This window comes from Drosophila gunungcola (assembly GCF_025200985.1).
Source record: "Drosophila gunungcola strain Sukarami chromosome 3L unlocalized genomic scaffold, Dgunungcola_SK_2 000009F, whole genome shotgun sequence".
NCBI classification, from domain to species: Eukaryota; Metazoa; Arthropoda; class Insecta; order Diptera; family Drosophilidae; genus Drosophila; species Drosophila gunungcola.
This window is the reverse complement of record NW_026453181.1, coordinates 525,082-538,381: the sequence shown is the minus strand read 5'-3', so window position 1 is coordinate 538,381 and position 13,300 is coordinate 525,082. Positions and strand designations below refer to the sequence as shown.

General features: G+C 46.6%; 1 protein-coding gene across 9 annotated transcripts; it reads left to right on the top strand.

The window, feature by feature from the left end:
* Nucleotides 1–146: 146 nt before the first annotated feature.
* Nucleotides 147–12,812, top strand: LOC128259894 (SRSF protein kinase 3). 9 transcript variants are annotated; one of them, XM_052992509.1, is made up of 8 exons: nucleotides 150–1,855; nucleotides 7,005–7,226; nucleotides 7,287–7,738; nucleotides 7,806–8,155; nucleotides 8,426–8,611; nucleotides 10,094–10,639; nucleotides 11,531–11,801; nucleotides 11,867–12,812. In XM_052992509.1, the coding sequence occupies exons 1-8, from the start codon at nucleotides 957–959 to the stop codon at nucleotides 12,061–12,063; spliced, it is 3,123 nt and encodes a 1,040-aa protein (XP_052848469.1). In that variant the 5' UTR covers nucleotides 150–956; the 3' UTR covers nucleotides 12,064–12,812. The 9 variants fall into 9 exon arrangements, with proteins under 9 accessions (XP_052848470.1, XP_052848469.1, XP_052848475.1 ...); XM_052992514.1 differs by having other exon boundaries at nucleotides 154–1,855; nucleotides 10,535–10,639; XM_052992511.1 differs by lacking the exon at nucleotides 150–1,855 and adding an exon at nucleotides 5,469–6,906.
* Nucleotides 12,813–13,300: the final 488 nt, after the last annotated feature.

The window sequence follows — 13,300 nt, the reverse complement described above, 5'->3', positions numbered from 1 at the left end:
TACCCCCGACCACCCCCACCATTTCCACCACCTCCACCACCCTACTGGGTATTACCCCGTCGAGCCTGCCTCGGAAAAGCTCCGCCAGGATGGTAAACAAACCCGTGCTGGGGATGAACTTTCGTCGGCGCAGCTGACTGCGGCCAGCTTTCACTCTCTCCGCTGGGCTTTGTTTTGTTTCGTTTTCGGGCAGTAACAGCTAACGGACGACGACCGCCGGCACATGCGCGCTGCCCGCTCCCCGGACTCTCTAAACTTCGCCGCAGAGTTGTCCGCCTCAGAAGCCGAAGGGCAGTCCGTCGGAGAGTTCGAGCGAGGTGCGGACAAAGGAGAATACTTTTCCACTTTTCCACTTTTCCTGGTGCTGCTGCTGCTGCTGCTGCTGCTCCTGCGGCTCCTGTCAGAAATACAGAAGTGGAAAATGTGATGTGCTCGCGTTAATTGTCGAGGATAAATCAATTCCGCCGTTAACTAGATTACGGACGCGTACAGCGGAATCGAGTGGGCCAAGTTAGGGGGAAAAGCCGTGGAAAAACCCCCTTCGCGAACCAGTTCGTGGCAGTGTGTGTGCGAGTGTGTTCGAGTGTGCGAGTGTGTGTGTGTGTGGCTTTTCGCCTTACTTTTTTTTCATGCGCAATTTGGGTTACAAAGCGAGAAAAACGCTGCTTAAAATGCATTAAAATGTTTTAGGCACGGGCCTCATTGATTTTCCTACGCACAAAAGTATGTTACACCAAGTGCCAGCCGGAAAAAGGAACAGGAACAGGATCAGGATCAAAGGCAGCCGCCCAGCGATGAGGACCCGGACGCGAGGAAGCTGCTTCTAGGACCAGGCAGGGACCAGCCCCAACGGACACCGATCCGGAACCGGACCCGGACCCGGACAGGACACTCATCTCGCGCGGACACACACCACTACGCGGAGCACCCTGGCGCCGGTACTGCCCAGCAGCGGCATGGCCGGCATGGGCGGCCTTGTCGGCTCCGCCAACGCCAACGGCAACGGCAAACACCACCCCCACCTCATCTCGCCCACCCACTCCTCTCTGCCGGCCGGCATCTGCAGCAGCGACAGCGGCATCTCCACGCTGAGCGCCATCTCGCCCCCGCTCTCCGCCGCCGCCACCACGACGGCGTCCGGAGCAGGGGGCGGTGTGGGAGTGGCAGTGGGCGTGGGCGTGGGCGGCAGTCCCCAGCTGCGCACATCGCCCGCCTTGAGCATGCTGGGCAGCGCCACGGCGACGGCCAGCGGCGGAGTCCTCGGACCGGCGGCCAGCATCGACCTGGGCAGCTCGCCGCTCTCGCACCGCAACTACAGCCACTCGCTGAAGGGCTTCAGCTTCCGGCGCAGCTTCGACGACAAGGTCGTCACGCCGCCCTACTTGTCGCGCGCCTACGCCCACGGCATTCCCTACCCGCACTTCCACGCCCCCCCGCCCAGCCTGCACCTGCACCACCATGGCAACGGCACTGCAGCGGGATCGGGAACGGGAACGGGAACGGGATCGGCGTCTGGATCGGGATCGGTATCGGGATCTGGCGTCGGATCCGGGGGAGGAGGACTCTACCAGCAGACGCTGTCGCTGGCCACGATGTCGGCGGCCTTGCCGCTGGCGCCGCTCTACGGGTCGCCGCTGTCGCTGCCGCTCACCTCGTCGCAGTCCACCACCAAGCTCTCGTACCGCGACGACTTCCTGCAGCAGATTGGCTACCTGCCAACCACGCGCATCTACAGCACCCCGACCAGCATCGTGGACGAGGACAAGGCGCAGCAGGACTTCCTCTCGCTGTCGCTCTCGCCGCCGCTCAACCGCCGCCGGGACATGCCGGCGCTGCGCGGTCCCTTCGTCAGCCTGTAAGTACCCTGGGAATGGGAATGGGTATGGGTATGGTAATGGGGATGTCACTGCCCAGAGCACTAACTGTTCCTTGGATTAATGTAGTCTAAGGAGGACCATTCACAAGTTTTAGCTCATTTCCACCTTATACCCTGTGCTTCATTCAGTGCTCGTGCCAGGCAAGCCGAAGTCTAAATACCAATTCCAAATAATACAAGAATAAACGCTATAGTCGAGTTAGCCGACTATTGGATACCCTATTGGAATCAACTAACCAATTTCAAAATAATAAATATGCTCCCTGAAAATTATCGGGGTTTAGGTGGCGTCATCTGGCGGAAAATTAACACTAATATTAATTATATGATATTGACCAAATAAATATATACAGCTGCGGTCAAAATAATAGTAGTGATATCGTATTTCTTGTCCAAATCTTGCCATGATTGACTATATCATTATATTAGACTATATATAGTTAAAAACCAAGTTCGTTCAGAGCTCATGCCAGGCAAGCCGAAGTCTAAATACCCTTGCAGCTATTACAAATAATACAAGAATAAACGCTATAGTCGAGTAACCCAACTATTGTATACCCTATTGGAATCAACTAACCAATTTCAAAATAATAAATATGCTCCCTGAAAATTATCGGGGCTTAGGTGGCGCCATCTGCAGAAAATTAACATTAATATTTATTATTGATAAATTATTTGATATTGACTAAATAAATAGATGTTGACCGAATAAATATATACAGCTCCGGTCAAAGTAATAGAAGCGCTATCGTATTTCTTGTCCAAATTTTGACATGATTGACTACTGACTATATAGACTATTGACTATAGTCGAGTAACCCGACTATTGGATACCCTATTGAAAAAAATTGGGCTTCAGTTGGCGTCATCTCTTGGAAAATGTACATTAACGCTAATACCTTCTAAAATAATTGTCCGATATTTGTATAGTTCGATAAATATTACCCGAATAAATATATATATATATATATAACTGACCTCTACGTTATCTAAGAGTGCGGTGAAAGACGTTTTCGATTTCTGCGCGTTAAATAATCTTATTTTAAATCCCAAATCTTTAGCCGACTCTAGATCGACTCGGCTGTCGATCCAGGTCAAGAGTAACAAAATGTAAAGCACAACCTATATAAACCTAAACCTAAAACCCCTTTGATACTGTTTTAGTTTTTCAAGGAAATTGAAAACTTCACTGCGTATGAAAACTTTTGACTGAAATTATAATGCTCTACAAGGGTATAAAAGATATTCATGCACAAAGGTAGTGAAGGGTTTTTGGAATTTTATAAAAGTTCTTAAAACTGGGTGAAAACCCACAGCAAAAAAATCGCTCTAGAACTTTGTTGAAAAAATTAAATATATTTTTATTTCGAAATGCAAAATATAATGTAAATAATAGCAAATGGGTATGGTTTTTAGTATTGCTGACATGTAACAACCCAACATTCAACGAAATGGATTTAAAAAATTTAAAAACGCTGAGATCTAACTATCTAATAAATTTTTAAAGCGATTTGGGACAATTTTGGTATAAACTAGTTTAAATTTTCGACAAAATAAAAAACTTAATGTTTTGCTGCAGCGGTCCTTAAGTGAACATTTAACATAATTTTTATATAATTAGTACAATGTATAATCAGTTTTGTCTCAAAATTTGATGCTACATAGAATGTTAATATGTTGAAAACGCAAATATAAAGACATTTTAAAGCGTTAGAGGGGTTTTTAGTTAAATGGAGTTTATACAATTTTATAAATAGTAACTGATGGAATGGACTAGTACATTTTTCTTAGAGCTACAAGGGTTAATGAAAGTTAGCTTTCTTTCTGGATTTTCTTTTCACTCACATGCGGATAAGTTTTGAAAATAAAGTTTACGCTCCGTGTGTGCCACGTGTCTCTCGCACAACCAATAAATTCGTCAAACTGTGACGAGCGGCTCCAATATCTGTGTGCTTGGCCCGGCCAACTGTTTGCGTTCCCACTGTGCAGGTACAGTGGGCCTTAGTAGGTGACAGACGGCCAAAAGTGGAGCACTTTCGGTCGATTCCCCTCTGGCTTTCAAGTGAAACCCAAATGGGATAACAATTCCACACACCACCCACTTGTGTGGCATAGTTTTTTCCAATTGTGGTGCCCAGAGAACTCCCACCACCCACCACCCCTCCGCCTCCCACCTCCCACTTTCAACGTCATCGTAATCCTAAGCCGACCGCCCCCATTACTTCCCTTACGCTGTCCGCTCGGTTTGTTTACGTTTTTAATTTGCCTTAACCGCAAGTTGGCACCACGTGACGCCAGTGGGTAACCAACAGGCATCCCCAACCACCCCGAAACCACCCCCAACCACGCCGGCCCACTCAGCCGCCCACGAAATCGCAAAAACTCAGTGCAATCGAGCAAAACGATGACGTTTCTCTGCCTCTAGATGGTGTGTTTTTGCACTGATTTCCTCAGCGATTTAATATGCATCTTCGTGCTCCTATAAATAGTAATGTGGAGGTTACAGCGCCGAGTAGGGTGCGTTCGACATAGGGTGACTCAAGTGGTTCGCCTTTTAAGGAGTCGTTCTAGCTCCATTGGGAACAAAGACTTACCCAAGTAAGTAAGTAAGGAGGGGTGGCAAAAATCAATAAAGTCTGGTTAGTCATTTTGTGAGCCAAAACATTTGCATACTGTGCGCGAGGCGGGCTGCAATTGCATTGCGGGCACTTTTCAATCGCACCCGAACGCTCGAAAAGCTAACTTTCGATGTGGTTTCGAAACCTTCTGGAATTCGAGGTATTCGAAATCCTGCTTGTCGAACACCCATCCACATGGGCGAGGGCAAACTTGGCACGGTGCCCGGCAAATCTAGAGGAACTCGATGATGATGATGATGTTGATGTGGATGGGCACAGCATGTGTGTGCTCATGTGGTGGTGGTGGATTCTTTCCTGGTGTGGTGCAGTCCATGACCGACCAAGGCGCCGAGAAACGACGGCAACGACATCGACTTGATGAAGTACATTGGATAATGACGCCAGCAAAAAATACACAGCGGAAAAAATCCACTATGGTTCGATAAAGAAAATATTACTTAAACTGCACAGCTAGAATCACATTCCAGAAGATCGATTTGGGTGCCTACGGAACAAGAGAGGGTAAACTGTGAATATAAAATTTCATGCAACATTGACAAAGAAACTGGAGGTTTAAAGCCCCTTTTTTCATTCTCGCGAATTAAAAAAAAAAATTTTTTTATATTGAACGTACTTTTTTGCTCAAGACATTATTTAATTTATAGTAAAAAAGGGTTAGTTTTAAAATTTACTGCCTGAATAAGAATATTTGACAATAGTTTCGGGGTTTAAAAAATGGATAACATTAGATATGATATACAATATAACACCTAGGGGGAGTTACGCGTAAAGCGTAGAATGCTAGGACTAATTAGTAGGACTAGGACCTTCGCTCTATCCGTCAATTTTAACACTTTGTTGCCAAAAAAGCAAGTACTACTTAAATCAATTTATTTACTTTAATCAAGTTGACCATACCAACCCAATTCCAACTATTATATATGTTGTTATTTTCCCCAATATTATTTCTTTGACATACCCGATAACAACTGGGAGACAGAAGAGTTTGCGCCATAACATGTTATTATATATATTGTCTAAAATTTTTCGTGCTCTTGGGTTTTTCTCAATGTAACACTTTACGGAAAACTATCGGTGGGCACGGATTCTAGGTGATCTAGGGCGGCGAAAGGAGGGTTGGGACGATAGGAGAGCGGACGAAGACTAAACTTAGTTGTGACAAAAAGGCAGAGCAGAGCAGAGCAGAGCAGAGCAGCGCAGAACCGAACCGAACAGAACAGAAATAACAGAAAATACTCGCGCGAGTTGGAAACGGCTGCGCCTTGAACCGCTCAGGAAGAGGCGGCAAAAACAAAAGCGAGAACCGAAATGTGAAAAGTGAAAAGCGAAAAGCATTTCGACATTCTCGCGGACGCGACTGAACGAATCGGACGAGCGAAGAAAGATACTCGCGCAGATACAGATACTTTTCATAATTCACATTTTTCCGCTGTGCGATATTTTATTTATTTACCCCGCGCGGTCCACTGTTATGTAAGGGGTGTGTGTGTGTGCGTGTGTGAGTGAGTGTGTGCCAGCCCAGTGTTTGAGTTTCGACCAAACTCGTTTGGGGGTGTCCGTGATGCAAGTGGGGGCCTAGGTCCTAGAAAAGTCAAGGTCGTCGTCCGCCCTCCCGCCCACACGCACGCCCACAGCCGCCCCCCGTTACTGCAGCGGGGGCCATGAACGCGCGAACGCCGAGGAGGAAGTGCAATTGTCGAATCGAGCAGTGAAGCGAGTCGCCATGGCTGGCTGGGGGCCACACCCCACCTGCCCCGTGGAGGCCAATGTCACGAGCTGGACCCTGCTGGACCACTGGTGGCTCGATCTCTACCCGGGTTGTCTGCAGCGCGTACAAGTGCTGGCCTCCGTCGCCGGCGATCTGACCCAGCTGGGCCGGCACGTCCTGGCCACCCTCGCCCAGGACCCGATCTTCGTGGGCGTGCTCCAGGGCAGTCTGCTGCTGCTGTTCCTCTTCCTGATGCATCTGCTGCGCCTGTGGAGCTGCGGCGCCGGCCCGGAGCCGTCCCTGGACGCCACGTCCGAGGTGGCCAAGGAGCTGAGCCGCGACTTCAACTTCGTGTCCGAGCAGGAGAAGCGCGCCGCCCAGGAGGCGGCCACCGAGGCCCTGCTGGAGGTGGAGGAGAAGAAACGGCGCAAGCGGTTCACCAAGAAGCGCAACTGTGTCTCCGCCGGCCCCATCCTCGTCGCCCTGCGCCACCAGTCCCAGCGGCCCAAGCACCACCGGCATTTGGCCCTGCTCTTCGAGCCCGTGTCGCCCGGGGAGGTGGTCCTGGACACCTACTTGCCGCCGCGGGAGCAGCCGCTCACCATAAGGCTGCCTCAGTTGCCAGAGCCGGTCAGAGAGGAGGATGCAGACGACGATGCAGAAGAGGAACATCCCGAGTTTAAGTGTGTTCCTGGGGGGGGAACCTTATTACCTATGCTCTTTGGAAGACATACGAATTCGAAAAGTTCTAAACTCACTCAACTTTGCACTCTACTTTTAGATCGGAGCCCCGCGGAACCCTGAGCACCACTGACGAAATCTACCCGGACTCGTCCGACAGCAGCCTCTACGTTTCGGACGAGGAGCAGGAGGACGCCTCTCAGTACTGTCGCGGTGGCTACCACCCGGTGGTCATCGGGGACATCTTCGACAATCGGTTTCGCGTGGTGCGCAAACTGGGCTGGGGTCACTTCTCCACGGTTTGGCTGTGCCGGGATCTCAAGTGAGTGTTTCGACTCAGGAGTCATGACAAGGTACCAATCGCACATCTCCTGTTCCGCAGAGACGAGAAGTACGTGGCACTCAAGGTGGTGAAGAGTGCTCCGCACTACATCGAGACCGCGGCGGACGAGATCAGGCTGCTGGAGGCCATCCGCGATGCCGACCCCATGGACGTCAAGCGGGAGCGGATCGTGCGGCTGATGAACCACTTCACGGTGCGCGGCGTGAACGGGATGCACACGTGCCTGGTCTTCGAGGCACTCGGCTGCAGCCTGTACAAGCTGATCGTGAAGAACAACTACCAGGGCCTGGCCATCGCCCAGGTGCGCAACATCATCCGGCAGGTGTTGGAGGGCCTGGACTACCTGCACAGCAAGTGCAGCATCATCCACACGGACATCAAGCCGGAGAACATCCTGCTGGTGATCGACAACGCCGCCGCGATGAACCAGCAGATCGACGACGAGATCAACAGTCTGCGCGTGAAGGGGGCCGACTTCCCCGACTCGTACAGTGAGTAGAAGCACCATTCAACCATTCAACCATGATCCATGGTAGCCATGACTCTGTGCCTCTCCAGTCAGCTCCATCGAGAAGCAGACCAAGTCGCGGGCCAAGTGGCCACTGATCGAGCCGAATGGGTCGGCCAACACCAACACCAACACCAGCACCAACAACACCACAAACACCAGCAACAGCAACAGCACGGCGAACAACTCCAGCTCGTCGACGCCGCTGGCCGCCGTGATCATGTCCTCGCTGGACAAAGAAGACACCACCACCACCTCGTCCACGCTCAACTCCAACACCACATCCTCGCTGGCCTCCAAGTACTCCAGTCTGCTGGGGGACAGCGAGTGCAACGGAGGCCTCGGCGGATCGGCGAGTCTGAGCAACCGCTACCGAGCCGAGAAGAAAATCACTGCCAAGGTGAGTTTGTTTCCAGTGTGACGGGTCAATAGGTCAACCGGTCAACAGGTCTCCAGTCGCCCCTGCCCCCCCCCCCCTCCACACTCGAAAGCTCTGGCCAGGATTACACGTCGTGGTGTGCATGCCAAGCATTTGCACTCTTCATATTGTGACCCACCTGCAACACCAAACACTGCTGCACACCGAAGAAACACGAAATTCTTATTCTTATTCTTATTCGTTTCGTTTCGTTTATTTTATTTTCGCGTTTTTGGTTTGACCCCGAAACAGTCTTCTGGGGATTGTGAGGAAGGTGCCGAGTCCGACACGCTGGGCGAGCAGAGCATGGCCACCGACACGCCCACCGATCCCGAGCCCGCCCCCGGGTCCGAAACCGAGCCCAAAACCGAGACCGAAACTGAAACCGAAACTGAAACCGAACCCGATGCCAGTCCTAGCGAGGTCAAGGTCCCTGAGGTAATGTGCGTTTGGATGTGGGATAGGCGCTAGTGGTAACCCGGTCCCTAGAGTTCGCTTTTCGATTTTGCTTCATATGTTTTGCCATGAGGGAAACCCCGCCTCCGCTGCTTACCTACCGATTCTGACTTCCCATATTTAGTTCACATTTGTTGCCCCACACCCACAATTATCCCACACGCCTAATTCCGTCAATTAACTCCTGGAACGAAAGCCAAATGCTTGATGGAATGTGGACATTGCCAGCTTTAGATGTTTTGCGCCAAGGGCTCTACCCAAATGCTTAATGCTTCCATTGTTACCTGTTAATTTTAAACCTTCTTGGTGTAAATATCCAGTTGCGGTCAAAGTAATATTATAAGTACAAATCAATTAATCAATTTTCTTGACAAACAAATTATTTTAACGAACGAAATTTGAGTTTATATGAATTGGTTTATAGCTCATAACTTAATAATTGGTAATTGAAAAATCAATTTCAATAAAACATAATTTTACTTCAAAATACACAACTTTAATGTATGTATGCATATTTATATACATACCTATTTAAAATAAATGTAAACTTATTTTGACCACAACTGTGTGAATGACTTATGTGTAGGCTAAGTTTTGTTCTTGAAATAACCGATGTCGTACTCAAATATATGTTTACATTAAATCAAAACGGAATGACGATCTGAGTATTCTAGAGTTGGGTTGCTCATGAATGAGTGAACAAAAAAGAGTTGTTCACTTAAGTGAGTGAACTGAACAGGTTCACACTTATTGATATTTTTGGCTCACTTTTTCAGTTGTTCAGTTACTTACTTGTTCAGTTGCTCAGTTGCTTAGATCAGTTGTTCAGTTCATTTGTTCAGTTCATTTGTTCAGTTACTCAGTTAAGCAGTTGCTTAATGATCTTTGTTTTTTCCTCATATTACTTAAATAAATATTAATATGATCTCAAATAACACGACATTAAACATTGTACTGATTTTATAATCTTTGATAAGAGAGATGTTAACAATAACATGTCCAAACTAAACATCATGAAAACCAAAAAAATGTTCAGCAAGTGAAACTTGTTAGCAAACTTGATTAACTGAACAACTAAATAGCAAAATAAAAAACTGAACAAATGAGCAACTGAACAACTGAATAACTGAACAAGCGAGCAACTGATCAAGCGAGAAACTCAACAAGTGAGTGATCAAAGTGAGTGAATTTGTTCACTCCATAAAAAGTGAGCAACTGAACTTGTTCACCAAAGTGATCGAGTTTACCCCACTCTAGAGTATTCCGTTGAGCTACTAATCAGTGGTGATCACCAGTTGGGATTTCAACAGACAATCCCAGCCTTGATCCCCACGCCGTATGTGTTTTGTTATACGCACCAACTAGAGAAACCTACAATAAGCAACCAACATTGTGCATTCTTTTCTTCCTTTCTTTGTGTGAACCAATTTATATGCAACACTACGCTGTGTACACACGGTGCAGCTGCCCACCCCGAACTCCACCAACACCTCCTGTCCCTCCCACAACACCCACACGATAGCCAAGTCCAAGATCAACTCCAGCACGTGCACGTCCTTGCCCAACGAATTCAGCCTCCCCAACACGAACACGAACACCAGTAGTGACACAGCCTCCACTTCTGCCCCTCCAAGTGCCACGCCCTCAATCGCCACCGCCTCTGCCACGCCCCCCAGCACGTGCACGCCCTCGTTTACGCATACAGCGCCCACTGCAACAGCTCCAAAAGCTCCAACTACCAGTACAACCTGTACAGCAACAGCCGCAAGCACTGAGCTCCTTAATGGCGATCATACAACAACAAGCACATCGACAACCTCCGCGACAACAACAACAACAACAACAACGACAACGACACCAGCCATCGCTAAACTAAATGTCAATGCCAATGCCATTCCTTCGCAGAACCAGAGTCAGAGTAGCCAGACCAACACCTACACGATCCAGTCGCTCATCAGCAACAGCAACGTCCGCGTGAAGATCGCCGACTTGGGCAACGCCTGCTACGACGTGAGTACCTTGATCCTTAAAGACCCCCTTAATTCCCGATGACAAGGCGGTCAGGATACTTTATTACCCTCGAGTGTGATCGATTTTAAGGCGTAAAGGTGTGACTTTTTTGCTCGAAAGCTATATAAGAGTGTTGTTCGATTTTTATAAAATTGTATTCAGTCGATTTTCTTATTATTTTCCTATTCATTTTACGGATCTTTTCCATGGCCTTAGAAAAGTCCACTATTTATAAAATTTAAATGTATTTCTGAAATTGAAAAATGTCTATTTTCAATCCGATTATTCCTAAGTTATATACTACCTGAAAAATAAGACTTTTGTTTAAACTATATCCATTTAGCTTTTAAACTGAGAAACTAGTTTGCATAAAACGGACGGAAAGAGGGACAGACAGAAGAATAAAAAAAAAACATTTTTCTAAAAAATGTAACCAATACTTTATTTTTAATGAATCCTAAAATTTAAAAATCAGCGAAGTTGAATTTTTTTTTATTTATTTTTATAATTTTTTTAATCGAGCTTTATGATATAGTCGTCCGAATTTAATGATATGAAAAACCTTATTTTCAAAAGTCTAACCATTACTATATCTTGATAAATATAAAAAAAACAGTAGTTATAAAATTTTTTTTTTCAATTGTTCCTATGCGAGCTATATAATTTAGTCGTCCGATCCGGCCCGTTCCGACTTACTTTTGGGAAATATAGCCTTAAAACTGACAGACTAGTTCGCGTAGAAACGGACGAACGGACAGTCGGACTCCCCTATCGATGCTGATCAAGAATAGGTATACTTATAGGATCTATAATGTATCCATCACTGAGTTACATACTTTTGAATGAAATTATAATATCCTCTGCTAAGTTGACTTTATTTGTATCCCCCAGTATCATCACTTCACCGAGGACATTCAGACGCGTCAGTACCGATCGATCGAGGTGCTGCTGGGAGCGCCGTACAACTATACCGCCGACATATGGAGCACCGCCTGCCTGGCCTTCGAGCTGGCCACGGGCGACTACCTGTTCGACCCACACGCCGGCGAGTCGTACAGTCGGGACGAGGACCACCTGGCGCACATCGTCGAGCTGCTGGGCTCCATTCCGCAGTCGGTGATCCTGCGGGGCAAGCACGGCCTGAAGTATTTCACCAGCTATGGTAGGTATCGCTGAGGTCCGACGGACAGAGTGGGGTAACAGCCTCGCGGCGATTTGCGTTTGCAGGCAGCCTGAGGAACATCACCAAGCTGAAGCCCTGGAGTCTGAAGAACGTGCTGGTGGAGAAGTACGACTGGGATCCGGTGGAGGCCAAGAAGTTCTCCGACTTCCTGCTGCCCATGCTGGAGTACAATCCAGTCATACGCGCGTCGGCAGCCGAGTGCCTGCAGCATCCGTGGCTGGAGCAGGAGGAGTTCGTCTAAGGTTCGTCTAAGGTTCGTCTAGATGCTCAAGAATTCGCGCAGAAGAAGCTGAAAGCAGAAGGCAACTGACACGGGCACACTTAAGTAATACATGCATAACATACGTACATATTTCGTACTCGTATTGTATTTCTAGGCTTAACTTTTATATGCAAACCACTTTGTTATAAAGACGAATAATATCGTATATGTATGTACGATAGCAAGGAAATCCGATGAAGGAATGTTAGCATTATAGGACTCGATACACACACCTTATACACACACAACATGTGAAGAGGCCGTTCCGCGGGGAATTTTTTAAGCTTTTTAATTTTTGTACTTGAGAGCTTTAAAATGTAATTACTAAAGAAGCGATTTTATTTTTAACGACGAAAGCAAACACGAGGAGTTGCGCATAATGTTTTTCAAGTTTTTATTTCGACAACGTGCATATAAGTATATACATACATACATATATATTTTTTATTAAAGTGAAACAAAAACAAAAACAAAAGACAATGACGACAATTTTGAAGTCAACAGATGCCTAAACTGACTGACTGAAAAGGAAAACATTTTCATGCGAAACCAAAAATAAAACCAAACAAATGAAACATGCTAAATAAATTATACGAACTAGAAAAATATTCAGCATCACATAATTAATGATACCTTCTATAAAATTAATAATATGGTATGTGTATAATTAACGAAGCCCAATTGTAGATATCGGTAATGTTTAACAAAAATACAGATGAAAATTCAAATATTGACAGCTTTTTAGCAGCGTGTAGTGATTTTGGTACATTTAACCGAAACTTATTCTAGATCGTAAAGCCCATTTTGGAGATAAACAGATTTCGTCGTTTTCGGTTTGCAATACTTATTATTTGACGCAAAATTGGAAAATGCTCTTAGCATCCGTGAAAACGAACCTTTTTCCAGTTCACTGAAAATGAAAAAAAATCAATAAAGTATTGAACAAAAGTCTTTGTATCGGAATTGAAAACTTAAAATCGAAATTTAAATACTACCAATGATAATTACCAATAACAAAAACATATTTTACTACTTGCCTACCAGAATTTGTACACAAGCCTACAAAGTAATATTGAACGTGACCAAATAATTTAATATTGTGGAAGGTTTTTCCCCTAAACACACACATTTAATATACACACACACATGTGCGCATGTGTCCAAATAAAGTATAACAGAAATTTAAGCCGAGAAGCTGCACGTTCGAGAGTGGGCA

Bases quoted from the DNA above. Each gene is read 5' to 3' on its own strand.
- LOC128259894 (XM_052992509.1), top strand. From the start codon at position 957: ATGGCCGGCATGGGCGGCCTTGTCGGCTCCGCCAACGCCAACGGCAAC. The intron at 10,640-11,530 runs GTGAGTACCTTG...TGTATCCCCCAG, and splicing joins TGGGCAACGCCTGCTACGAC to TATCATCACTTCACCGAGGA. The intron at 11,802-11,866 runs GTAGGTATCGCT...TTGCGTTTGCAG, and splicing joins GAAGTATTTCACCAGCTATG to GCAGCCTGAGGAACATCACC.